The following is a 27,529-nucleotide window of genomic DNA, read 5'->3' as shown; positions in this document are numbered from 1 at the left end:
TTTTGAAACCATCGAATGAGATGGAAGACGTACAATTCCTGCCCAACTATTTGTATGTACGTTTGTAATATCCTTCCCAACAATTCTCTACATGTTGTCATCTGTAGTTGTACGTGTATAGGGCCATGGGGGATTGAATTAAACTTGTTTGTGTGAGTTCAAGTGTTGACATTGTCTATAATGAAACTGAGTACAGAAACCCAAACTGGTATATATAGTATTGGTGAGGTGAGACCTTGTAAGCGATCTCCTATTGTTACCAGAGGCTGGTTGATATATCCATCAACAAGTTTTGTAAATAAATAATTTTGTTCAGCAGATAAATATTTTAACACCAAATAACTTGTTTATTTGTAAGGCATACAGGCTGACTCCATTGTGAACTGTACTAATATATGAGCTGTAGTATTGATAATATACTGGTCTTAACAAACTCTCTGAATTAAGGACACAATAGAAAAACCTCCAGAGATTTTGGTCTTAACAGTTCTGGTCCATACCATTGTTAACTGAAAGAGAATAACCTTTAAAACAGGCCAGAAACCACAAGAGAGTTATGAAGAAATATCCAACATAATTACGTACTGTTATATTATTCATGGGAAGCCATTAACAGTTTAATAAACAATATCATGATGAGATGGTGAAGGGTAGATGTTGTAAGGCTGCTTGTCACCATCAAAGTGAAGTGACCAACAATTGCTGAATTGCACTTTTTTGAGCAGGGTATCATTACTCTGTACAGTAGACTACCTGGGGTGGAGTGTACTAGCTGTACAGTAGACTACCTGGGGTGGAGTGTACTAGCTGTACAGTAGACTACCTGGGGTGGAGTGTACTAGCTGTACAGTAGACTACCTGGGGTGGAGTGTACTAGCTGTGAAGGTGGTAAAGAATTAATTGCACGGTCACCATTTTACAATGTCATTGTTAACACTAACTTACTACATCACATTGAGGAAGATATGATAGTAGCTACTCCACTTGAGAGGGGACAATTTGTAATGTACTGATTATCAATATTGTGTCATAAGATCCCAGCTGCCCCTCAACATCACTTTGTTGTCTTTATAAGGCCTTCAAACAACGACACTCTAAGTGGTGGTACCTTATACGCTCATTCTGCCATATCATAACATTATATTGTCTGTTATGAATGTATTGTGAAGTCAGTACTGATGTACGCCAGTGTCTAACAAACTGGTGTTAGCAAGGAATCCATACAACTACTAGCAGACAGGATTCTGTCAACTAAATTATCAGCAAGCTTTATGGATTCCTTGTACAGTTGATTTCAGGTTGCTCGAGAATGCAATTGAACAATTCGCACATGTGATTGCTTGAACACGTGGGCTGTTTCTTTTCAACCAAGCTCCTTTTAATAATGCAATTGCATTATTCACCTTCTTAGATCATTAGACAATGCTAGGGACACACTGAGGTAGTTGTTCAACACATTAAAGCACTACACGTGAGCATTCACATGATCATGTTTGAAAATCACATGTGCTAATTGTTCAATTGCATTCTCAAGGAACCTGAAACCAACTGTATTATCATACCATGTAGTGCACATGTGATCCTTGTATTGCACATGTGATCCTTGTATTGCACATGTGATCCTTATATGTGCTATATATATACCATATCTGATCCATCTCTGTGTGTGTTGATCTGCCTAAATTATCCCAGGTAACACATTACTATCACATGATGCGATCGGTGGATCACATGATCCTTCTAGTGGTTCAGGTAGCGGAGATGATGCAATGATTGCTGAAGGTATTAGTATTACCATATTTGGTGTGTGTGTTAATAGTAATTAATCAATTAAACCACACCTGGTCACATGATAGTATAAAATAATTTGATTTGTGCCCTGTGGCCCTCAGGGCTTGTGTGTGTGTGTACAGATATAACCAAGAGTAAATATCTCCATTATTTACTATTGATATAACTAATGTAGTATTTGAGCAGTGTCAGCAATACTGTAACTACAAATTTGTTCTCCTATATTCCAGAGTTGCCAAGTCCAAGTGTTCCCACCCTGACATTTTATAACTTGAGTACTGTGATCATATCATGGCAGTATGGATCACATGATCCCACTTGTTTCCTTATTGAGTATATGAACAACACAAGAACTAGCAATGTGACCTCATTGATATGTGATAATACGAGTTATGTGTTTCCATGGTTACTGAGGGGTCAACAATACAAGTTCAGGGTCTATGCTACTAACAATGTTTCATGGAGCAGACCAGGATCATGGACTGATCTGTTTATTAATGGCATTGATGGTGAGTGATAGCCAGTGATGTGAGCATTGTATGTAAGGTTGGCGTTCATTATTATATTACCTTATTAGTCTGATTATGTGTCAGAAGATTTGTCCAACACTATTTGTTATCGAGAACACACTAGTCCTCATAGGGGAGGTCTCCCTGGGATAGTGGCATGTATTGTTATGACCAAATAAGGCCTCATTTGTTATTACATGTTTCTAATGGTTACAGCTCCTCCAGGACCACCTCCTGACTTCAGAGCTGATGTAGTGTCCGATGACAGTATTACATTGAGGTGGGAGTCGTCCATAGTAACAGAATTAATTTATGAGATCTGTAATGGGACCAGTCCAGTATGTGAAGATCCTTTGGTAAGTGCGTGTGGTGTGGTGAGTAGAGGTTTAGTGTGTAGTGTGTGTGTGTAGTGTGTGTGTGTAGTGTAGCGTGTGTGTGTAGTGTAGTGTGTGTAGTGTGTGTGTGTAGTGTAGCGTGTGTGTGTGTAGTGTGTGTGTGTAGTGTGTGTGTGTAGTGTGTGTGTGTAGTGTGTGTAGTGTGTGTGTGTGGTGTAGCGTGTGTGTGTGTGTGTATGTGGTGTAGTGTAGTGTGTGTGTGTGTAGTGTAGTGTGTGTTGTGTGTGTGTGTAGTGTGTGTAGTGTAGTGTGTGTGTGTAGTGTAGTGTGTGTAGTGTAGCGTGTGTGTGTGTGTGTGTAGTGTGTGTGTGTAGTGTAGCGTGTGTGTGTAGTGTAGCGTGTGTGTGTGTGTGGTGTAGTGTAGCGTGTGTGTGTAGTGTAGTGTGTGTAGTGTAGCGTGTGTGTGTAGTGTGTGTGTGTAGTGTAGTGTGTGTGTGTAGTGTAGCGTGTGTGTGTAGTGTTGTGTGTGTGTGTAGTGTGTGTGTGTGTGTAGTGTGTGTGTAGTGTTGTGTGTGTAGTGTAGCGTGTGTGTGTGTGTAGTGTGTGTGTGTGTGTGTAGTGTGTGTGTGTGTAGTGTAGTGTGTGTGTGTAGTGTAGTGTGTGTAGTGTAGTGTGTGTAGTGTAGTGTGTGTGTGTAGTGTAGCGTGTGTGTGTAGTGTAGCGTGTGTGTGTAGTGTAGTGTGTGTGTGTAGTGTAGTGTGTGTGTGTAGTGTGTGTGTGTGTGTAATGTGTGTGTGTGTAGTGTGTGTGTGTGTAGTGTGTGTGTGTAGTGTAGCATGTGTGTGTGTGTAGTGTGGTGTAGTGTGTGTGTGTGTAGTGTAGCATGTGTGTGTGTGTGTGTGTAGTGTAGTGTGTGTGTGTGTAGTGTAGCGTGTTTGTGTGTGTGTAGTGTGTGTGTGTGTGTGTGTGTAGTGTGTAGTGTAGTGTGTGTGTGTAGTGTAGAGTGTGTGTCTGGTGTAGTGTTGTGTGTGTAGTGTGTGTTGTGTGTGTAGTGTAGCGTGTGTGTGTAGTGTGTGTGTGTGTGTGTATGTAGTGTGTGTGAAGTGTAGTGTGTGTGTGTAGTGTAGCGTGTGTGTGTAGTGTGTGTGTGTGTGTAGTGTAGCGTGTGTAGTGTAGCGCGCGCGCGTGTGTGTGTGTGTGGTGTTGTGTGTGTTGTGTGTGTAGTGTGTGTGTTTGTAGTATAGTGTGTGTGTGTGTAGTGTAGTGTGTGTGTGTGTAGTGTAGTGTAGTGTGTGTTGTGTGTGTGTGTGTGTAGTGTAGTGTGTAGTGTAGCGTGTGTGTGTAGTGTAGCGTGTGTGTGTGTGTGTGGTGTTGTGTGTGTGTGTAGTGTGTGTGTGTAGTGTAGTGTGTGTTGTGTGTAGTGTAGCGTGTGTGTGGTGTTGTGTGTGTTGTGTGTGTGTAGTGTGTGTGTGTGTAGTATAGTGTGTGTGTGTGTGTGTGTAGTATAGTGTGTGTGTGTAGTGTAGTGTGTGTAGTGTGTAGTGTAGTGTGTGTGTAGTGTAGTGTGTGTAGTGTAGTGTGTGTGTGTAGTGTAGTGTGTGTGTGTAGTGTGTGTAGTGTGTAGTGTAGCGTGTGTGTGTTGTGTGTGTAGTGTAGTGTGTGTGTGTAGTGTGTGTGTGTGGTGTAGTGTAGCGTGTGTGTGTGTAGTGTAGTGTGTGTGTGTGTGTAGCGTGTGTGTGTGTAGTGTAGTGTGTGTGTGTGTGTGTAGCGTGTGTGTGTAGTGTGTGTGTGTGTAGTGTAGTGTGTGTTGTGTGTGTAGTGTGTGTGTGTAGTGTAGCGTGTGTGTGTGTGTTGTGTGTGTAGTGTGTGTGTGTAGTGTAGTGTGTGTGTGTGTGTGTGGTGTTGTGTGTGTTGTGTGTGTAGTGTGTGTGTTTGTAGTATAGTGTGTGTGTGTGTAGTGTAGTGTGTGTGTGTGTAGTGTAGTGTTGTGTGTGTGTGTGTGTAGTGTAGTGTGTAGTGTAGTGTGTGTGTGTGTGTAGTATAGTGTGTGTGTGCAGTGTAGTGTGTGTGTGTAGTGTGTGTGTGTAGTGTAGTGTGTGTTGTGTGTAGTGTAGCGTGTGTGTGGTGTTGTGTGTGTTGTGTGTGTGTAGTGTGTGTGTGTGTAGTATAGTGTGTGTGTGTGTGTGTGTAGTATAGTGTGTGTGTGTAGTGTAGTGTGTGTAGTGTGTAGTGTAGTGTGTGTGTAGTGTAGTGTGTGTAGTGTAGTGTGTGTGTGTAGTGTAGTGTGTGTGTGTAGTGTGTGTAGTGTGTAGTGTAGCGTGTGTGTGTTGTGTGTGTAGTGTAGTGTGTGTGTGTAGTGTGTGTGTGTGGTGTAGTGTAGCGTGTGTGTGTAGTGTAGTGTGTGTGTGTGTGTAGCGTGTGTGTGTGTAGTGTAGTGTGTGTGTGTGTGTGTAGCGTGTGTGTGTAGTGTGTGTGTGTGTAGTGTAGTGTGTGTTGTGTGTGTAGTGTGTGTGTGTAGTGTAGCGTGTGTGTGTGTGTTGTGTGTGTAGTGTGTGTGTGTAGTGTAGTGTGTGTGTGTGTGTGTGTGTGGTGTAGTGTGTGTTGTGTGTGCAGTGTGTGTGTGTGTAGTGTAGTGTGTGTGTTGTGTGTGTGTGTAGTGTAGCATGTGTGTGTAGTGTGTTGTGTGTGTAGTGTGTGTAGTGTAGCGTGTGTGTGTAGTGTGTGTTGTGTGTGTAGTGTAGTGTGTGTGTGTAGTGTGTAGTGTAGCATGTGTGTGTAGTGTAGTGTGTGTGTAGCGTGTGTGTGTGTAGTGTGTGTGTGTGTGTAGTGTAGTGTGTGTTGTGTGTGTGTAGTGTTGTGTGTGTTGTGTGTGTAGTGTGTGTGTGTGTAGTGTGTGTGTGTGTGTAGTGTGTGTTGTGTGTAGTGTAGTGTGTGTGTGTGTGTGTGTGTGTAGTATAGTGTGTGTTGTGTGTGTTGTGTGTGTGTAGTGTGTGTTGTGTGTAGTGTTGTGTGTGTGTAGTGTGTGTTGTTTGTGTAGTGTAGCGTGTGTGTAGTGTGTGTGTGTGTGTGTGTAGTGTAGCGTGTGTGTGTTGTGTGTGTGTGGTGTGTGTGTAGTGTAGTGTGTGTGTGTGTAGTGTAGTGTGTGTAGTGTAGTGTAGTGTGTGTGTGTGTAGTGTAGTGTGTGTAGTGTGTGTGTGTGTAGTGTAGTGTGTGTGTGTAGTGTTGTGTGTGTGTAGTGTGTGTTGTGTGTGTAGTGTAGTGTGTGTGTGTGTGTAGTGTGTGTGTGTGTGTAGTGTAGCGTGTGTGTGTTGTGTGTAGTGTTGTGTGTGTGTAGTGTGTGTGTGTAGTGTAGTGTAGTGTGTGTGTGTGTGTAGTGTAGTGTGTGTTGTGTGTGTGTGTGTGTGTAGTGTAGTGTAGTGTAGTGTGTGTGTGTAGTGTAGTGTAGTGTAGTGTAGTGTGTGTGTAGTGTAGTGTGTGTGTAGTGTGTGTGTAGTGTAGTGTGTAGTGTGTGTGTAGTGTGTGTGTAGTGTAGTGTGTAGTGTAGTGTGTGTGTGTGTGTGTGTGTGTGTGTGTGTGTGTGTGTGTAGTGTGTGTGTAGTGTAGCGTGTGTGTGTGTAGTGTAGCGTGTGTAGTGTGTGTGTGTGTGTGTGTGTGTGTGTGTGTGTGTGTGTGTGTGTGTGTAGTGTGTGTGTAGTGTAGTGTGTGTGTAGTGTAGTGTGTGTGTGTGTGTAGTGTGTGTGTGTGGTGTAGTGTGTGTGTGTGTGTGTGTGTGTAGTGTAGCATGTGTGTGTAGTGTAGTGTGTGTAGTGTAGTGTGTGTAGTGTGTGTGTAGTGTAGCGTTTGTGTGTGTGGTGTAGTGTGTGTTGTGTGTGTAGTGTGTGTGTGTGTAGTGTAGCGTGCGTGTGTGTGTGTGTGTGTGTGTGTGTGGTGTAGTGTGTGTAGTGTGTGTGTGTGTGTGTGTGTGTGGTGTAGTGTGTTGTGTGTGCAGTGTGTGTGTGTAGTGTAGTGTGTGTGTTGTGTGTGTGTTGTGTGTGTGTGTGTGTGTGTGTGTGTGTAGTGTAGCATGTGTGTGTAGTGTAGCGTGTGTGTAGTGTGTGTAGTGTAGTGTGTGTGTGTGTGTGGTGTTGTGTGTAGTGTGTGTGTGTGGTGTGTGTAGTGTAGCGTGTGTGTGTAGTGTAGCGTGTGTGTGTGTGTGTGTGTGTGTAGTGTAGCGTGTGTGTGTAGTGTAGCGTATGTGTGGTGTAGTGTGTGTGTGTAGTGTGTAGTATAGTGTGTAGTGTGTGTGTGTAGTGTAGCGTGTGTGTGTTGTGTGTGTAGTGTAGTGTGTGTAGTGTGTGTGTGTAGTGTAGCGTGTGTGTGTTGTGTGTGTAGTGTAGCATGTGTGTGTGTGTAGTGTGTGTAGTGTTGTGTGTGTAGTGTGTAGTGTTGTGTGTGTAGTGTAGTGTGTGTGTGTGTGTGTGTAGTGTGTGTGTGTGTGTAGTGTAGCGTGTGTTGTGTGTGTAGTGTGTAGTGTAGTGTGTGTGTAGTGTAGTGTAGTGTGTGTTGTGTGTGTAGTGTGTAGTGTAGCGTGTGTGTTGTGTGTGTAGTGTAGTGTGTGTAGTGTGTGTGTGTAGTGTAGCGTGTGTAGTGTGTGTGTGTAGTGTGTGTGTAGTGTAGTGTGTGTGTAGTGTAGTGTGTGTGTAGTGTGTGTGTGTTGTGTGTAGTGTGTGTGTGTGTAGTGTAGCGTGTGTGTGTAGTGTAGTGTGTGTAGTGTAGTGTAGTGTGTGTAGTGTAGTGTAGTGTGTGTAGTGTGTGTGTGTAGTGTAGCGTGTGTGTGTGTAGTGTGTGTGTAGTGTACCGTGTGTGTGTGTGTAGTGTGTGTGTGTGTGTGTGTGTAGTGTAGCATGCGTAGTGTAGCGTGTGTGTGTGTGTGTGTGTGTGTGTGTGTGTGTGTGTGTGTGGTGTAGTGTGTGTGTGGTGTAGTGTGTGTGTGTGTGTGTGTGTGTGTGTGTGTGTGTGTGTGTGTGTGTGTGTGTGGTGTAGTGTGTGTGTGGTGTAGTGTGTGTGTGTGTGTGTGTGTGTGTGTGTGTGTGTGTGTGTGTGTGTGTGTGTGCAGTGTGTGTGTGTGTGTGTAGTGTAGCGTGTAGTGTAGTGTGTGTAGTTTAGTGTAGTGTGTGTGTTAGTGATGTGCGATATATCGAAAAAATATCGATTTCGCGATAATTTTGTCGATATCGTTATCGTATCGATTTTCGATACTGCTTTAGCAGATTCGATATTTATCAATAATTATCGAAATATCGAAGAATATTTCGATAAATCTACAGCATTTAGTGTGTGATTGCGCAATCACGCTAGAAATGAAGGTTGGTTTTGTACTATCTAGCCACTTTAAAAACTTGTCTGCCAGTTTTCTAGGCTTATTATTAGTTTTATGCAATAATTTGTGTGCAAATTGTATTTCAAGCATATTTATAAATATCGGCCGCCCACGCAATTACACCACCCACACAATTAAAAATTATCGAAAATCGTATCGAAATTTCGATATTTACCCCCAATATCGTATTGATATAATATCGAAATAAAAATCCTGATATCGCACACCACTAGTGTGTGTGTGTCTACCCAGCTGTATATTTGGAGCCTGGTGGCCTGGTATCATATGGGGAAGCAGCTCACCCAGCTGTAACATCAATGGGTACCTGGTATTTACTGGGGAAGCAAATGCCCAACTGTCCTTGTCTCATATAGCAGTGTTGGGGTTGTTGTGGCCACAACCTCTCTCCGTGAGACCTGGACAGTCCTGCCCCAGGAGGATTTGCCTGTACAAGGCTCAAGCGCCTGAGTGGTGCACAGGCATCCCAGTGCTTGGTAATAGCTGTGTTTTGCATGGCTGCCGTAGGCTTAGCTTTTTTGCTTTGTGTGTGTAGAGTGTATATCGTGTTGTTTTTTGTCTTTCTCACATATAACAGCGAAGCTGTGCAGCTCTCAAGAATAGCAGCTGCAAAACTTGCTGTATCAAAGAAGTTATTTCTTGACTGCCACATTTGATGTACTGTATCTCCTTGATTGTACCTGTATGTTGTAATGTCATGATCAAATATCCAGTGTGTTCGCACTAACCATTTCTGAATGCCAATAACTTGTCTGATATTACTATTAGCTGGCCCTGGACACAGCTTTGTTGTTTGTTTGTTTGTATGACATTTATTCCCTCCTTGTGATGTAGGGGATTCCACGAAATTACTAGAAACCGCATACTAACCGCATACTAACCATACGCAAAAAAAATTTGCCATTGAGGAGACTGGGCTTCCAAAAATTTCTGCAAATATTTTAGAAACCATCTTTACAGAAGATTTTAAGAATAACTGAAAGTTCTAGGGTGGTTAGTAGTGAAATTAAAGAGTACTTGGTGAAAAATCTTGAAGTAAAGTTGATAAGGTATGCTAAAATAGCCTTAATTTGTGAGAAACCTTGGTTCGAAAGTTGTGATTTGTTCTGTAAGTCGTAGTTTCACAGCTACAATCTGAAAATTCTGTTCACAGTACCCCTATGAACCTGTCAACAATATATGTGTGCTTCAGCCCATTAGCATTGCTCACTTTCAAAATGTTAACACTATGCCTCATACTTTAACCAGGATTGGTCCTGAAGCATGGGTAAATTAGCAATGCTAGCACACATATTGTTGACAGGTTCATAGGGGTACTGTGAACAGAATTTTCAGATTGTAGCTGTGAAACTACGACTTACAGAACAAATCACAACTTTCGAACCGAGGTTTCTCACAAATTAAGGCTATTTTAGCATACCTTATCAACTTTCCTTCAAGATTTTTTGCCGAGTACTCTTTAATTTCACTACTAACCACCCCAGAACTTCAGTTATTCTTAAAACATTCTGTAAAAATGGTTTCTAAAATATTCGCAGATATTTTTGGACGCCCAGTCTCAACGACAAAAATTTATTGGGTTAGTATGCGGTTTCTAGTAAATCCCCTATAGCAGGAGAAATCGTGTCCAAACAGATTTGTGGAATGTTCTATTAGATTATCGTGTGCTGATCACATGTGTTTACCATTTTAAGCCCCTAAACGCACTGGTATATGTATTGTTTTGTCCTCTGATGCACCAGTTCGTTTTGTCGATTTCTTCATTTCTAGAGAGAAAATTGTTAGTAATACTAACAGATCAACTACCTCTAGTTTACTGACAGTGAATGTGGGACAGTATAACAACACTAAACCATTATATGTAACAAAACCACAACATAGAAGGATTCTCTTCTGATTAACAAACAGTACAATTATAGGATTTGTTATTAAAGTCTGCATCATGTGATACTATTATGGCTTGTCACAAAAATGTTTGTGAGCAAAATGCTTTGACTTAAGAATTCCCTGCAAGAATTATTTAACAGAGTTGGGGATAGCACATTACAAACGTAATGCATTACATAATAATGTTACTTTTGCAGTAACGAGTAATAAAACACGTTACATCACAACTTACGTGATGAAGTAGCGAGTAATATATAACGGATATTACATCCAGAAATTGTACGAGTGTAACACGTAACTTATTTTTGAGGTGCATTGTAGTCAACCTTGTGATTGGTTGAATTGTGGGTCCAGACAGCACTGGAGACAGAGTTGCAGACATGAACAATGAGTGATGGTGTAAGGGGAGTGCCTTTGAGGCCAAGACACTACAACAAAGTATGTTTTTTGGCTGAATTACACCAGAGAAACATGTATCTTACTCAGTGAGTATACTGACAGGAAGAAAGAAAACAGCTTTTTCACGCGTGCATAGCTCCCTTCTCCAAAGCACACCATTTTTGCATTATAGCTGTCTGCCAGGTAGGGTATGCCACACAGCAAATTTGATTAAATTCGCAACAGCCATTTGTGAGATATGGACGTTCAAAGTTTCATTTTAATTTCTTCTTATGCTGTATGGAGGCCATGGGGACTTCGATTTTTCTTTTCATACGCTTTGCAAAAATTGCTATATAACGCAACATGTAACTCAATTACCTCGAAAATGAGGAACGTATAATGGTGGATTCACATACCAAGTTTGCTGTGAATCTGAGGAATATCCAAGGAGTTATGAGCGTTTATTCACGTTAAAAAAATCAAACTTCTGTCATGGCTACAGGATAAACTAACTTGAAAATTGGTGTGTAGATAGGCTGATCATCGTAGCAGTGCCTTTTGATAGTTTGAATAGCAATAGAGTTACAGTGACAAAGTTATAAAGCAAAAATCAAACAAATGAAAATCGCGGGATCGAGATACTGTAATAGAGTAGTCACAAAAAAGGTGTACAAAAAATGTTGGAAAAAACCTTACCAGAGTTCGAACCAGGGACCTTCATACCTAACACCTACATCCTTAACCACTGAACCACTGCTACCTTGGCTGATCTGGTAACCTTGGCTGATCTGGCTGATCTGGTAACCTTGGCTGATCTGCTACCTTGGCTGATCTGGTAACCACTGCTACCTTGGCTGATCTACCTTGGCTTAACCACTGAACCACTGTATCCTTGGCTGAACCACTGCTACCTTGGCTGATCTAACACCTACATCCTTAACCACTGAACCACTGCTACCTTGGCTACCTTAGCTGATCTGGCTACCTTGGCTGCTATGTTTGTAATGAGGCTTGTCCGGTAGACATGACATGACATGACCTCACTTAATTTCTGCTTTATAAATGGAATTTCTAGTTGAAATCTGCTTATGATCAAACGTTTGTAATTTCATAGATCTACCAATAGAAGTACTAGATTGTTCTAGAACATTCTATGTATGTTCTATTAGAAGTCCTCAAAAAATGTGCACTCTATTAGAGTATTACAATAATATTATCAATATTGAATTATGCAATGAAATACATTTATAAGCCTATCTTCAATAATCATTATTGTGTCTGCAGAGAAAAGAAGAAATGTGAGTAAAAACAAACCTCAAAGTCAGCAATAGGCTGGTTTTGGGGCCTTATAAAGTACAAAAAGAAGTGAAATCCACACAAAAACAGCCAAGCTGTGAAAAAATGGTGTGGCCTTAAAAAGCCTGGGTGAAAAAAGTTGTGAAGTCAAATGTGGCAGCCAAGAAATGGCTGCAATGATTTTAATGCTAAATATTTTTAATAATGGCTGTATGCATTGTTAGCATTAACATCATTGCAGCCATTTCTTGGCTGCCACTTTTGATTTCAGAACTTTTTTTCACCCAGGCTTTTTTAAGGCCACACCAGTTTTTCACAGCTTGATTGTTTTTGTGTGGATTACTAGTTACAGCCCTCAAGGTAATGAGTAATGTGTAACTCATTACTTTTTCTGTAAGTAATATGTAACTGTGACCTGTTACATGTCGTAGAAGTAACGAGTAATATATAACGAGTAACATTTTTAGAGTAACAACCAATTTTGCCTATTAAATGAAGCTGCTATGTTTGTAATGAGGCTTGTCCGGTAGACATGACATCAAATTTGGCTCCTTAAAATTTTGCAGTTTTTCAACATGTACATTACAGATTAGCATACACAATTATTGTGATTAAGAAAATTACAAAAACAATTTCATTAGACATGTTTCTGAGAGATGATTGGATGATTATGTAGACATTATGAGTGGATTGAATATGATAAAATAAAATACCCAAAATACATTAGACAACTCACAACTAGATTTTCTTGAGCGTCAATTACAACGGTACATCATATCTCTATACCGTAACTTCTTGTAATAGAACTCTCCTATATTTATCCATTCTTTACACAAAAATAAATTCAAAGATAATCTGTGTTTGTGTGTGTACATGTAACTCGGTAACTTCTCCTGCAAAACCTCTATATAACGCACACTAGTCACATGTACTGATCACATGTACACTTGTACTGATCACATGTACTGATCACATGTCACTTTGTCTACAGAGGATATTCAGCTCTACTGTTGTTGTATTACCTCACCTCAACTCATCCACCACATACTACTTCAGAATCAGATCATCTTTTGGTAACTTCTCTAGTGTCTGGTCATCATGGATAAGTGTTACTACAAGTGAGTGACCTTAATAGTGACATAGATATTATAAATTAGTATAATCTGTACAAACACGCTGTCCCCAGTATAACCTGTACAAACACACTGTCCTCAGTATAACGTGTACAAACACGCTGTCCCCAGTATTACCTGTACAAACACACTGTCCCCAGTATAACCTGTACAGATACACTGTCCTGTACAGGCACACTGTCCCCAGTATAACCTGTACACAAACACACTGTCCCCAGTATAAGATGTACAAACACACTGTCCCCAGTATAACCTGTACAAACATACTGTCCCCAGTATAACCTGTACAAACACACTGTCCCAGTATAGCCTGTACAAACACACTGTCCCAGTATAACCTGTACAAACACACTGTCCCCAGTATAACCTGTACAAACATACTGTCCCCAGTATAACCTGTACAAACACGCTGTCCCCAGTATAGCCTGTACAAACACACTGTCCCAGTATAACCTGTACAAACACACTGTCCCCAGTATAACCTGTACAAATACACTGTCCCCAGTATAACCTGTACAAACACACTGTCCCCAGTATAACCTGTACAAACACACTGTCCCCAGTATAACCTGTACAAACACGCTGTCCCCAGTATAGCCTGTACAAACACACTGTCCCAGTATAACCTGTACAAACACACTGTCCCCAGTATAACCTGTACAAACATACTGTCCCCAGTATAACCTGTACAAACACACTGTCCCCAGTATAACCTGTACAAACACACTGTCCCCAGTATAACCTGTACAAACACGCTGTCCCCAGTATAGCCTGTACAAACACACTGTCCCAGTATAGCCTGTACAAACACACTGTCCCCAGTATAACCTGTACAAACACACTGTCCCCAGTATAGCCTGTACAAACACACTGTTCCCAGTATAACCTGTACAAACACACTGTCGTCTAGTATAGCCTGTACAAACATACTGTCCCCAGTATAACCTGTACAAACACACTGTCGTCCAGTATAACCTGTACAAACACACTGTCCCCAGTATAACCTGTACAAACACACTGTCCCCAGTATAACCTGTACAAACACACTGTCCCCAGTATAACCTGTACAAACACACTGTCCCCAGTATAACCTGTACAAACACACTGTCCCCAGTATAACCTGTACAAACACACTGTTCCCAGTATAACCTGTACAAACACACTGTTCCCAGTATAACCTGTACAAACACACTGTCCCCAGTATAACCTGTACAAACACACTGTCGTCCAGTATAACACATAAAGACTGTTTAATTAGAGTATTTGTTAAGTGTTTGTTATATTAGAGTACACAAGTCTCTGTGTGAATGAACTTCACTATTCTAACACTTTTATCATTGCCTGACACCATTAACAGTTTGATCCTCTCTCATACTACTTAATAACTCATCAACATTCTAAATCTCTTTTCATTCCAGAGTTGCCAAGTCCAAGTGTTCCCACCCTGACATTTTATAACTTGAGTACTGTGATCATATCATGGCAGTATGGATCACATGATCCCACTTGTTTCCTTATTGAGTATATGAACAACACAAGAACTAGCAATGTGACCTCATTGATATGTGATAATACGAGTTATGTGTTTCCATGGTTACTGAGGGGTCAACAATACAAGTTCAGGGTCTATGCTACTAACAATGTTTCATGGAGCAGACCAGGATCATGGACTGATCTGTTTATTAATGGCATTGATGGTGAGTGATATACTATCCTAGCTTACACAAAATCAGACAGTTCTCTGAGATAGTTGATGTGTAAAATTGTCCTAACTGTTGGGGAAATCATATTGTTTGTACACTGGAGAAGGTGACTGTTTCTTTATCATATGTTGATATGTTAGTTAACCCTTCTATAGAGAGTCCCTGCAGATAAGTGTTGTTATATTATCACCAAATAAGGCCTTAATTGTTGTAATATGTTGCCTGTGGCTATAGTTCCTCCAGGACCACCTCCAGACTTCAGAGCTGATGTCTTAACAATGAATAATATCACACTGACGTGGGGGCCATCTTTAGTGACAAATTTGGTGTACGAGATATGTCATGGTACCAAACCAGTCTGTAGTGGATCGGTAAGTGTGTGTGTGTGTGTGTGTGTGTGTAGTGTGTTTGTGTCCATAGGCGTAGCAACCCGGGGGGCAAGGGGGGCTGGAACCACCCTTGCGATTTTTTGATTGTAAATTGCAAAAAGATCGAGATACTCTAATAGAGCAGTCACCGTATTCAGAGTAGTGTAGCAAACTATGAAGCTGTGAATAAGGATTATGTGCTTTATCAGTGATACAATGTGTAGTTGGTGGAAGGCAGCCATTTTTAGCAGGGATTGACTATTTTTTGCTCTTGAACCTTTCAACACTGTGCCCTACCAAACCAAGAGTCTAGAACCCCCTATCTAGCCCCCCTATCTAGCCCCCTTATCTAGCCCCCCTATCTAAGGATATCTTGCTATGCCTATGGTGTGTGTGTTTTCTAATATGCAAGTGGAAACCTTGATATAAGCTAACCTTCATACGGTAGCTAGCATACAACTTTGCTAGTGAAGGGCACAGCCATGGTGTAATGGAGAAACTCATTGCCAAATCTGGTAGAGGCAAGGTTATTAACAATTTGTAAAAGGACTGAGTTGTCACAAACTCATAATTCTGTGAATAGTAGATCAAATTTTTTGTGGTTTGAATGAGACCAATGTTATACCCTGTATATAGCTACTGGGTAATGCAAACCAAACATGAGTAATAACAAATAATTGAAATTCATTAAAACAGAATGAATCACGAGTTACATATGGTGACCCTAAAGGTCACACCATGCACCAATATCAAAGCAACAACACCTATGCGATGGTCGACAATATCTTATGTGACGCTAGATGATAACTGTGCGATGGTAGACAATAATTATGCGATGATAGATGATTACCTATGTGACAATAGTGATGCAATGATGGACAATAATCACACAACAATAATGATGAGACAATCGCGTGATAGATGATAATTTTGTACGACGATCACTGCCACTAGCTGCATGTTGTTACTTGGTCTGAAGTTGAAATTTGTAATTGCTGCTGCTGCTGCTGGCTGCTGCTGCTCCTCCTCTCCTTGTAGCTTGCTGTTGTTGGTTGTAGCTTGCTGGTGGTGCTACAAGTTGCAACTCTTGAACAGTAAGATGCAACACAAGGATGCAACAAGCACCAAGCTACAAGGAGGGACAACAATAATTAAACAACAACAGCAACAGCAAGCTACAAGGAGAGGAGGAGCAGCAGCATTAACCACAGTAGCAGCAATAACTTCAGACTAAGTAACAACATGTAGCCAGTGGCAGTGATCCTCGTACAAAATTATCATCGATCACGCAATCGTCTCATCATTATTGTTGTGTGATTATTGTCAATCATCACATCACTGTTGTCACATAGGTAATCGTCTATCATCGCGTAATTATTGTCTACCGTCACATAGTTATCATCTAACATCACATGGATATGGTTGATCGTTGCATAGATGTTGTCGCTTAGATATTGGCACATGGCGCAACCTTTAGGGCCACCGTAGTTACAAGCTATGGAGTGAGTTACAAGCTATGGAGTGAGTTACAAGCTATGGAGTGAGTTACAAGCTATGGAGTGAGTTACAAGCTATGGAGTGAGTTATAAGCTATGGAGTGAGTTACAAGCTATGGAGTGAGTTATAAGCTATGGAGTGAGTTACAAGCTATGGAGTGAGTTACAAGCTATGGAGTGAGTTACAAGCTATGGAGTGAGTTACAAGCTATGGAGTGAGTTACAAGCTATGGAGTGAGTTACAAGCTATGGAGTGAGTTACAAGCTATGGAGTGAGTTATAAGCTATGGAGTGAGTTACAAGCTATGGAGTGAGTTATAAGCTATGGAGTGAGTTATAAGCTATGGAGTGAGTTACAAGCTATGGAGTGAGTTACAAGCTATGGAGTGAGTTACAAGCTATGGAGTGAGTTACAAGCTATGGAGTGAGTTACAAGCTATGGAGTGAGTTACAAGCTATGGAGTGAGTTACAAGCTATGGAGTGAGTTACAAGCTATGGAGTTATTGTGCAAAAGCCAGACAAGCAACCAAATGCATGTTGAAACAATCTAATAAAACAGTCACCCCTAATATGGTAAACCCCTAATATGGTAAACAATCTAATAAAACAGTCACCCCTAATATGGTAAACAATCTCAGCAAGTACTCTTCATCTATTCTGTTATTTGTGCAAACCTTTTCTTTACAGTAGCTTGCCAGTTTTGATATCACTTCTTAAGTCCCATAACTGGCTGTAGGCCACAGCTATAGGGTTTGCAGCCTTTAAAAAGTCAGAGTGAAACTTTAGTGTCATTTGCTATTGTCAACTTGACTATGTCATGTGACTACTATGTTGACTGCTATTTCATATTATTCTTATTCTTATAGGAATTTGTTGCATATAACACAAACATTTGGCCACTGTCAGGCCTCCACCCATCCACCACATACTACTTCAGAATCAGATCGTCTTTTGGTGACTTCTATAGCGTCTGGTCACCATGGATACATGCAACTACCTACCCGGCTGAAGGTGAGTTGTTTACTGCCATCTAACCTGACCTTATTTGGCAGTGACCTTATTAAGCAGGTGACTACATTAGGCAGGTCACTTTGTACACATTGATGTGTTGCTATAGCAACAAATCAATATGTACAAAGTGACCTGCCTAATATAGAGTTATAACAAACTACTCTAATACAACAGTCGCTATATGTGCACTACTACTGTATGGTGGATAATTTCACTGAAGGGGTTTTACTTTCGGATGCTATTTTTTGAAGAGGCTTTTCTCTTTAATAATAAATCCCCAAGACCTGCTGCTCTTCAAAAGGAAATTCCCACAATTAAAAGTTGGTTGCCTTCACATGATCAAACATTTTGGCATGAACATGTAATTGCTCATCATTTATCTCAGTGTTAGTAATGGCTAAAACAGTATTGTTTCTGCGTCAATAGCTGGTAAACAGCTGATCCTAATCTGCCATTGTTGGGTTGTTACACTGTCTGCTATAATTCTAGCATAGGCATGATGAAGCGGATGGTTGATGAGAATTTGCTCCACCCAGTCTTCTCTCCAGTACTTAGGGATGAAAGATTATTCCATCAGTAAATCAGTTGTTGGCATGCTTATCATTCATAATTTGCAACACGAATTTGAAATCCACCAGACTTTGAAATATACATTCTTTAAAATTTAAAACCTTGATTTTGCCTCTTCTGCAAACTGCTTAGAAAATATTACCTGTTATACAATATTTGTTATGGCTTATAGTTTGATGTAGATATCAACCCCATTGTTGTATACATGTGCCTTGGGGCAATTACTGATGTTGTTATTTATTTCCTGTAGATATCCAGCCAGTAATCATTAAGAAAGACACATTGGTGACCACATCTCACTGGGTGCACATGGAATGGCAGTCAGCCCAGACCAAGCCACAGTATACATTGAGGGAATACTATGTTGATGTGATAGTTGGGCTAGTGAAGACATTCTCAACTCCAGTACAACACAACTACACACTACACGACACTACACTGAACATCACAAGTCTTACTCCACATACTAATTACACTATTGTGGTCGGCTATTCTGTTACTACTAACAACGAAGCTGTCATCAATAGTCCTCTCAGTGATCCACTGTATGTGATGACACCGCTTGCAGGTAAGCTACCACTACTCTAATAGTGATCATGTGATCCGTTGTGTAGATCATGTGCCAGTTGTTAACTGCAGTCAGTGTAGAGCTGTGTCTAAAGATGAACTACAAATATCATGGAAGGTATTGTCTCAGTGTCGGTGCATTACTAGTCCGTGTGTAGTGTGTGTGTGTGTGTGTGTGTGTGTGTGTGTGTGTGTAGTGTGTGTGTGTAGTGTAGTGTGTGTATGTGTGTAGTGTAGTGTGTGTGTGTGTGTGTGTGTAGTGTAGTGTGTATGTGTGTAGTGTAGTGTGTGTAGTGTAGTGTAGTGTAGTGTAGTGTGTGTGTATAGTGTAGTGTAGTGTGTGTGTGTAGTGTAGTGTGTGTGTGTAGTGTGTGTTACACGCTACACTACACACACACACTACACTACACTACACACATACACACTACACTACACACACTACACACACACACACACACACACACACACACACACTACACTACACTACACTACACACACACACTACACTACACTACACACATACACACTACACTACACACACACACACACACACACACACACTACACTACACTACACACATACACACTACACTACACACACACACACACTACACTACACTACACACACTACACTACACTACACACACTACACTACACTACTACACTACACACTACACTACAGTGTAATGTAGTGTGTGTGTAGTGTAGTAGTGTAGTGTAGTGTGTATGTGTGTAGTGTAGTGTAGTGTGTGTAGTGTAGTGTAGTGTAATGTAGTGTAGTGTAGTAGTGTAGTGTAGTGTGTGTAGTGTAGTGTGTGTAGTGTGTGTAGTGTAGTGTGTGTGTGTGTAGTGACGATACATAGTTTGTTAGATGGTGTAGTACAAGTAAGTCACATTACAATGTACAATATCTGTTACAATTTCATAATCCGGATGTGAATCCATCCCAAGTTAAACTGCAGTAGTCATTTCAGTCACAATAGTGACATCATGTGACATGTGTGCTCTCAATTCTTGTAATAAATAATTGTACTGTGTCTGTATTGAAGTCAATATCTATGAGGTAACAGATTGGTGTGTTTAGAATATAGTAAAATCTGTGTAGTTATTTGAGGAAGTAAATGTCAACTCTGTGTGTCACATAATAGATGAGGAACTTATGGTGCTCACACCTTCACTAGTGAGACACAGTGCAGCCTCCTGCTGGGAGTAGTGTGATACAAGGGGTATAAGGCCTGGGGTGACACTTCAACTGGGAACATTACCACAACTGTTTAATGTGTAGTTGTTACATGTACTGCCCACTGGCTAGGGTAGACTGGTTGCTTCATGTAATACTCCACTGCAATATAATATTTAGTGTAGGTGTGTTAGGCTATGTGTTAGGCCAGGCTATTACCAGCTGAACTGTTTGGTTAATATCATGTACAATATACCCCCTAGTGACCAGGTGTTTCCCGTGGTCACCTGATGGGGATAATAGTGTGTGACCACATAACTTATTTTATTACCATCAAACTGATTATAGAAAGTACTGCTCCTAACAATGGCAGTTAGGGGAGAGGGAGTTTTAGGGGGTAGGGAATTCCACCAATTTGTGCTGATTCAAATTTCTGGAATTGTGGTGCCACTACCGACCAGTGTGGGTAGAACTCTGTGTAGGGGAATAAGTATGTGTGTGTGTATCTGCAATAATCACTTTAATCAGGGGGTGTGTGTAGGTGGCAACTTGTGGCACTCAAGAGCTCCTGATGGAGTTTTACTCCATTAACAAGTTCAATACGTATGGACCAGACCTGGTTCTTATCATTGAGTTTTATTTTACTAATTTCTCAATTCAATAAGAGATGGCTTCACCACTATATAATGTTGTTTTATTAGAGTTGTACCTGGTATACTAGTTGCCTAGGATACCAACATGTAAACAGATTGACAATTGTCACACAACGTTGTTGTAGATTTTTGTACAAGTGTTTAGAGAGTGTTCCATTAATAACTGTCCCTTTAATCTCCACTCCTAATAATCATCATATTGTTGGCATCAGTTTCTGTGTACACATTGTTGAAATAACAGGCTGAATATCAGGAAGACATTCTCATCATACTTCTATCCACTTCCTTTATCACCCCTCACTTCTCTAGCTGTCCCACAGTCAGGGTCGGACCATCCTTAGCAACAGTGAATGTTGTTGATTAATAGATCCTATAAAGTAGCTCCTTTATCAGCTAATTATCATTAATTCTCTCTGGACTGTATCATTTCTGGACTGTGTTGACCGAGGATAATGGTCACTACAAGACCACAACATCTGCTACCCTCTTCTGATACAACTCTCTTCTCTAGTAATCTGATTAGTGCGGCAACAGTTGGGCTTGAAGAAGTATTTCATGAAACCTTATACCCACTTGGGCCAAGCTGTGTGTCTGCATTTTTATTGGTTTCCACGGTGACACTGTTATGGTTTCACCAGTGACATTGTGTATGGTTTTCACTGTATTATTATAGGAAATAGAGTGACCGCAATGATAGTGAGGCCATACTAATGTAAGATAATTATATAACACTCCTATATAAGGTTTTGTATGTTGTTTACATGTAACTATTGGCAACTGGTGTAGCCACAATATTTACATGTTCCCTTATAGCCGGCCAGCTTGTTGGATGGGAACCTTACAACAGAGTTCATTGTTTACCAGTTGGCTGGTGGGCAGCAAATAGAGTTAGCTACAGTTAACCGATTTACTCTATTGTACAACATCACTGGACTACATCCCAATCATCTTTATACTTTTGGTGTGAGACCACTGGGAATGGAGGTGAATGGATCGATAACAGTGTGTCCTGAAGATTGTCGTACTAAAGAAGACAGTAAGTTAATCTATTTGTTGTTGCTGTTGTTTGTTGGATGCCTCTCTTAACAAGCTCTGAAAAACTGACAAATATTTTGGTCACAAAAATCCATAATTGTCACCTCTGAACAAGGACAACCTCTCTATAGCAGTGAAAATGAACTAAAATTTCAGTGGCCATTTTAGAGAGAGATGTTATTGTGTTGTGTTAGTTACAGTTCCCATTATGAGTCAAGTGATCAAGTTACAATATACAGCAGTGTGGAGCTAGTGTGTGGAGACAAGGGAGTATCGATTACATCCTACGAGTAATGCAATACCATCTAACAGCTTGTCTTGACGGCTTGTGGTTAGTTCAGTGTGATTTGCCATAGCTATGGAATTCGTACAGTCTTGTCCAGAAGTTCCAGTAGTAGCTCCAGTACTGTAGTTGTGGGTACCAGTGGTCTGTACGTGTTTGGTGTGAGCTAATCTGTCATATTCTCTATGACCATATATGGATAATATTGGAAGTGATGATATTAGAACTGATGTGGTATTATTTGTTGGCCCATAGACTTTGGTGTCTGATTAGCATCAATTTACTTGTTTCCTGACAAGCTAGGGATTTCCTATCTCACCAGCTATGTGATGGTTAGGGTAACTTTATCTGTCTTAGTTCCTTAGCTGTCCCTTAGCTGTCTTCATGAGAACTCTGTCTCTAACTGTTTACCAGCCACCTCTTTGTAACGAGGACTGAGTACACCTGATTCCTACAATAAAAGAGGTTCTCCTCTTTTCAGAGGTAAAAATGTATCCTGTTTGAATCTCTGCCTTTGTTACAGAGGGTTTTAACTTGGAGAGTTTTTAAAAGAGACTAATAATTGTTGATTACTAGTTGTCAAGTATCGTTATGAGCTTGTCGTGGTCACCACTGGTCACTTGTCACTTGTACCCCCTGGGCCACTGCAACACACTTGTCACTTGTACCTCCTGGACCACTGTAACACACTTGTCACTCCTACCCCTGGAGCCACCATAATGACACTCCTGCTGGTAGGCAGCACCATGCAATGTTGGAGGTGTTTAATGACGGACAGTTCCTCCAGTCATCCAACAGGTGTATGAATAACTGACAGATGTCTGGAGCAGATGGGTTGAAGTGCTGTGAGCTACTGCGTTGGAGAGTGGTTTAATTGGCTACAAATTGTTGTAATGATCAATACCTTATTGGTGGACTATTACAACGTGCATTACATTAGCTAAGGAATTCCAATCTTTCTCTGGCTTCATTACCATTGACTAGCTGTTTCTCTGTATCGCATAACCCTCCACACTGCTTAGTAAGGTAATACTATTATTCATATTAGAGCCTTCAATGTTTGAAGTGGTTTCTACTAGTAGCTAATGGAATGTGCCATCATCGGTTGGAGCCAGAAGTATTTATTATGGGCTTCCTGGTTAGTTTATACTTTATCAAAGTAATCAATTTTGAAATCTTACTCCAAATAATCAGCTTCTTTTTACCTTTTAGGTAATGGCCATTATTACATATTGTGCCACGCTGGTGATAACCCAACACTCCTCTTCTTTCATTCCTCCCAGTCCGGCTAGCTACTCAGTGTCTCTTAGTCTGACCAAGTGTTCCATTAGACTGGCTAGCTGTTGTGACAATGACGCAAACTTTGCTCTGCTACTGTAAGGTGGTGGATATTAACATATGGACTTTATCCACAATTACGTCACGAGCACAATATGGCCGCATTATTTGGGGTACTAATGTACAGGCGCCTATGGAGAAATTGTTTTGATCAATCATATTTCAGCCAGGGAAGGATATATCAAGCTCTAAACAACAGGTATGGGTACAAGACAACACAATAAACGATTTGTAACGCATGGTGGAAATTTTTTGAGACAACACTTGTTTGCAATGGTTTTTGTTACGTTATACCCAAACCTGTTGGCAACTGGTCAGTATCTTTCTTCACGAGTGAAATATGATCGATCAAAACAATTTTTCCATAGGCGCCTGTACATTGGTACCCCAAATAATGTGGCCATCTTGTGCTCGTGACATCATTGTGGATAAAGTCCATTGATATCAAGGTTATAATGGAGAGTACCTGTACAAACACACTTTCATCTCTTTGATCAAATTAACACCTCTACTGGTGACAGAGACCTGTTGATAAGTATACTGAGAATATACTACTGACAGTTATCACGTCTTGACCAACATGTCAAGCTATTGTGTCATAATACCACAATCATCAACCACTTGTTGACTTGCTTTGTTCACTATTTGGCAGTGGTCTGCAAGTAGAGGCTAACTATGATATACAAGACTTTGTATTGACGGACTGGTAATATGACAAGCAGGCTGCCCATGGAACACTGGAGTCACCATGACATTGGTGGGATATTGTCCAATTTCACCAAGTCCAATCCACCATAGTAAATTCCTTGTCAATTAAATGACGTTAGAGCCTGTACTGCACTTTACCATGTTAAATAATCCAACAGGGCTGGGCTATTACCCTCCCAGCTCAACTAGGCTGTATTTGGTCAAAGTTGTCATGACATATTGCTACAATACTTCCTGTGTGTTTGTTTACTATTGTTAACCTAGTAATGTACTCTCTAGTGCCCAGTGGTCCTCCTACCAACGTCAGAGTTGCTGTGCTCAGTGCTTCATCTGTAAACGTCACATGGGATGATCCACTACCAGACAAGAGAAATGGAGTTATTAGAAAATTCACAATATCTTATGACTGTAGTGATGATAATAATAATAACACTTGTCCCGATTATGCTCCAATAACCAGTAAAGAAAAACACTACCAAATCATTAACGGGTTACACCCGTACACTGAATACCTGTTTGCTGTTGCCGCAAGAACTGAAATAGGAGAAGGTCCTTTCAGTTTTGCAGTGTATGTGATGACACTGGAGGCTGGTGAGCTAAATTATGTGTGTAGTGTCAGATGTCATCCTTACCCTAACCTAAATAAGCCCTTACCTGGCTACTAAATGAATTACTATCTTACTGATCACCCAATAACTTGCTCTGTTTTTGCTACTGTACACTACTCCATTGCTACTGTACTATGGTTACGTTGAGCTGTAATGCTGACCTGTAATAGTAGCCACTATCCCTTGAATTGTACCACCGTTGCCACCCTGGCATAGTAGCCACCTTCGAATAGTAGCCACCCTTGAATAGTAGCCACCCTTGAATAGTAGCCTCATATCACAACAATACAATACTGTTCTAGTATTATTGATGTAGTGTATAATGTAACTGTATTGTTAATAATGTATGTAAACGTGTGTATAAAACATGTAGCAGAACACAGCTAGTAGTGTAGTGTACAGGTAGTGTTGTTAGTAGTAGCTGAGAGAGTTTTAGGATGTTTGTTGAAGTGTTGAGGGTGTAGTGGGCTATTGAGGGGGTTGTGTGGAATATTTGTGGTCAGTTAGTTATTGGGCTGGTCACTGCTTAATCTATTTGATGGCTCTATTAGTGTGTGTTATAATGTGTGTGTATCTACACACGTGTGGTGCGTCAGTGTGTCTGTGTCTGCTACGTGGATGTGTAACATATTGTGTGTTCGTTGTACACATAATATGTTACACATCCACGTAGCGCATGCACACACACACTACACGCACAAACACACATGCACACACGCACACACATACGCACACACATACGCACACACATGCACACACGCACACACACACACGTGCACACACATACACGCACACACACACACGTGCACACACATACATGCACACACACACACGCACATACACACACACACACACACACACACACACATACTACACACACACACACACACACACACACACACACACACACACACACACACACACACTGCACACACACACACACACACACACACACACACACACACACACACACACACACACACACACACACACACACACTACACGCACACACACACACGAACACACACACATACACACACAAACACACACACACACACACTAATACACACACTGCAGTACATATTAAATTTACATACAAACTATTCACAGATGTACACACTAGTGTAGCTAACATGATAGATATTGTATTGTTAGGATAAAGTTGAACAGATAATGTTTGTTGACTTCAGTTAACATCAATTTTGTGGTATATATTACTCTGAGCAGTTATACGCTCATCAACAAGTCATTATCTGGTAATGTAGAGAAGTTGTTCAACATTTAATAACGTCTAGCTTTGTAGCAAATGACTTGTCAATGTTTTTCATCAGCAATGGCTAAGTAGTAATTGTTTGCGATGAGTTGATGACCACATTTATTAAAATATTATTTTATTACAGCTCCGAGTGCAGCCCCAGGTTCCCTAACTTTATTTCAATCACTTCCCACTCTAATAACATTTCAGTGGACACCTCCTGGACGCTCTGATCAAAATGGCGTCATCATCGGTTACCAAGTGACATGGAGATTATTATCAGGTGACGAGCTGGGGACAATCAATGTGACATCAACTTCTGTTACGATCCCTAATCTCCATGTCAATACTTCATACCAAGTGGCAGTATCTGCCTTCACTGCAGCTGGAATAGGACCTAAAGCTGAGACAAATGGCAGGACACTAGATAGTAAGTTAGATCAGGTGGTTTATACAGGTGGTTAGCTACAGTTATTTTTATTGTGTAAACTACAACTTAGTAGAACAAATTGGTCATAATTGGCTTTGCTCTGGTTATCTTGTTATCATCATCATCATCAGTGAAGCCATGTTAGTGCTCCCGAGACTGGCATGCTAACTCTAACCCACCACAAAATTGTCTCTGTAGTTATATGGTTTTAAAGGTAGTACTGTTTCCACACATTACTATTATTACACGTTAATGAAATAGATACCTCTTGTTCTTATATTTATGGACGTTGGTAACTAGCCTGCTTCTAATGCCAGTCTTACTGGCTGAGTAAAATGACACTATATACTCCTTCCACTTATGAATAATCTACATGCCACATTATTATCTGCTGTTTTGACGGACGATAGCACATTATTCTACTCTATATTGTCAGGTAACTACAACCTACATTTCACTGCCAAGTTAGTCCAGTCTGACGTCAAGGGTTGTCAGGATATTGAACTGAATTGGAACACACTACCAATCAGTAACATTCACTACACCATCGATGTGTTCATCGAAGAAGAGGGAGTTATTTGGAATAGGACAACTGATGGGGGCCACGTGTTATTATCCCATCAAGACTTGAGGGCTGGAGTGAAATATGGATTAGAACTAGAAGTTATTGTTGACATTAATAAGGACACTTCTCTTTCATTGGGAGATATCCCCTCACAACTGCTTAACATCACTACTCCAAGTTGTTCTAAACCAAATGGTGAGCATGTTTGGTCTGGCATCACTTTAAGTTACACCAACCAGATGTCTGCTTACTGCTTTAATGTAGAAAATTAGATATAATTATTAATCCAAGTTGTAACATGAGATGACCCAGTGTTTACTGGCCTGATCACATGCTTGACAGCTGCACTTACCCAGTCTACCATTACTTTTGAGTTGTCCCAGTCTGTCATTTCTGATTCGTCCAAAGACCTCTCAATAGTGAAGTGATTTAACAAGGGCATATTTGTAATGGGGTAAAAAGAGTTCACTGCTAAACTGTATTATATTATTACAGATCTGACAGTTCTCTTCACTGGAGTTGGTATTGCTGTTGGTGTACTAGTTGGATTGCTAATGTGTATTTGCTGTGTGTACTGGTACAGAAGGTAAGACATAATGTTTTGGTATAGATTGACCAGTTCTTGTATGCTTGTAATTGCCAGTACATGTTGAAGCCATGCTTGTTTGCAGATGGAGGTTTAAGAAGTTACTTGGTCGAGTCAGAAATCCAGTTGGTGAAGACAAAGCAGCTGAAGAAGAAATGAGACAAGCTGATGAATGGAGTTGTACTAATTCTGATACAAGTGATGTACCACTGTTAGCTAGTAGCCATGGCTCCACTGACACTATTGCTGAAGACATCACACTGTTGGAAAGACCGTTACCCTTAGGAGCTGAGAACAGTTGAACAACTAAAACAATTTTATTTGTGGAGGTGTGGTCTTGGTCGGGTTGGATGTACGGAAGGCATTCTCGGAGTAATACGGACTGTACACGGATTGGTTTTGTATTAAAATGTATTATTTGTACATTTTGGGGATTCCGATAATAATTTTATCATGTCTGCACG

The 27,529-nt window shown here is 40.7% G+C and overlaps 1 protein-coding gene across 1 annotated transcript in view; it reads left to right on the top strand.

Annotated features, from left to right (window-relative positions):
* The window catches only part of LOC136263089 (phosphatidylinositol phosphatase PTPRQ-like), a 28,079-nt gene extending 554 nt beyond the window's left edge, over nucleotides 1-27,525 (top strand). Inside the window, exons 3-17 of the mRNA XM_066057566.1 lie at nucleotides 1,693-1,782; nucleotides 2,022-2,300; nucleotides 2,517-2,656; nucleotides 12,568-12,694; nucleotides 14,128-14,406; nucleotides 14,647-14,783; nucleotides 17,144-17,288; nucleotides 18,109-18,426; nucleotides 18,473-18,543; nucleotides 21,071-21,293; nucleotides 23,901-24,212; nucleotides 25,630-25,914; nucleotides 26,351-26,674; nucleotides 26,975-27,065; nucleotides 27,151-27,525. Coding sequence (XP_065913638.1) covers nucleotides 1,693-1,782; nucleotides 2,022-2,300; nucleotides 2,517-2,656; nucleotides 12,568-12,694; nucleotides 14,128-14,406; nucleotides 14,647-14,783; nucleotides 17,144-17,288; nucleotides 18,109-18,426; nucleotides 18,473-18,543; nucleotides 21,071-21,293; nucleotides 23,901-24,212; nucleotides 25,630-25,914; nucleotides 26,351-26,674; nucleotides 26,975-27,065; nucleotides 27,151-27,367 — 3,038 coding nt within the window. The 3' untranslated portion in view covers nucleotides 27,368-27,525. The remainder of the gene's footprint in view (nucleotides 1-1,692; nucleotides 1,783-2,021; nucleotides 2,301-2,516; nucleotides 2,657-12,567; nucleotides 12,695-14,127; nucleotides 14,407-14,646; nucleotides 14,784-17,143; nucleotides 17,289-18,108; nucleotides 18,427-18,472; nucleotides 18,544-21,070; nucleotides 21,294-23,900; nucleotides 24,213-25,629; nucleotides 25,915-26,350; nucleotides 26,675-26,974; nucleotides 27,066-27,150) is intronic.
* The last annotated feature ends 4 nt before the right edge of the window (nucleotides 27,526-27,529 follow it).

The sequence above is a fragment of the Dysidea avara genome, chromosome 8 (genome assembly GCF_963678975.1).
Source record: "Dysidea avara chromosome 8, odDysAvar1.4, whole genome shotgun sequence".
Classification (NCBI taxonomy): Eukaryota; Metazoa; Porifera; class Demospongiae; order Dictyoceratida; family Dysideidae; genus Dysidea; species Dysidea avara.
This window is presented reverse-complemented; position numbering and strand designations above follow the sequence as displayed.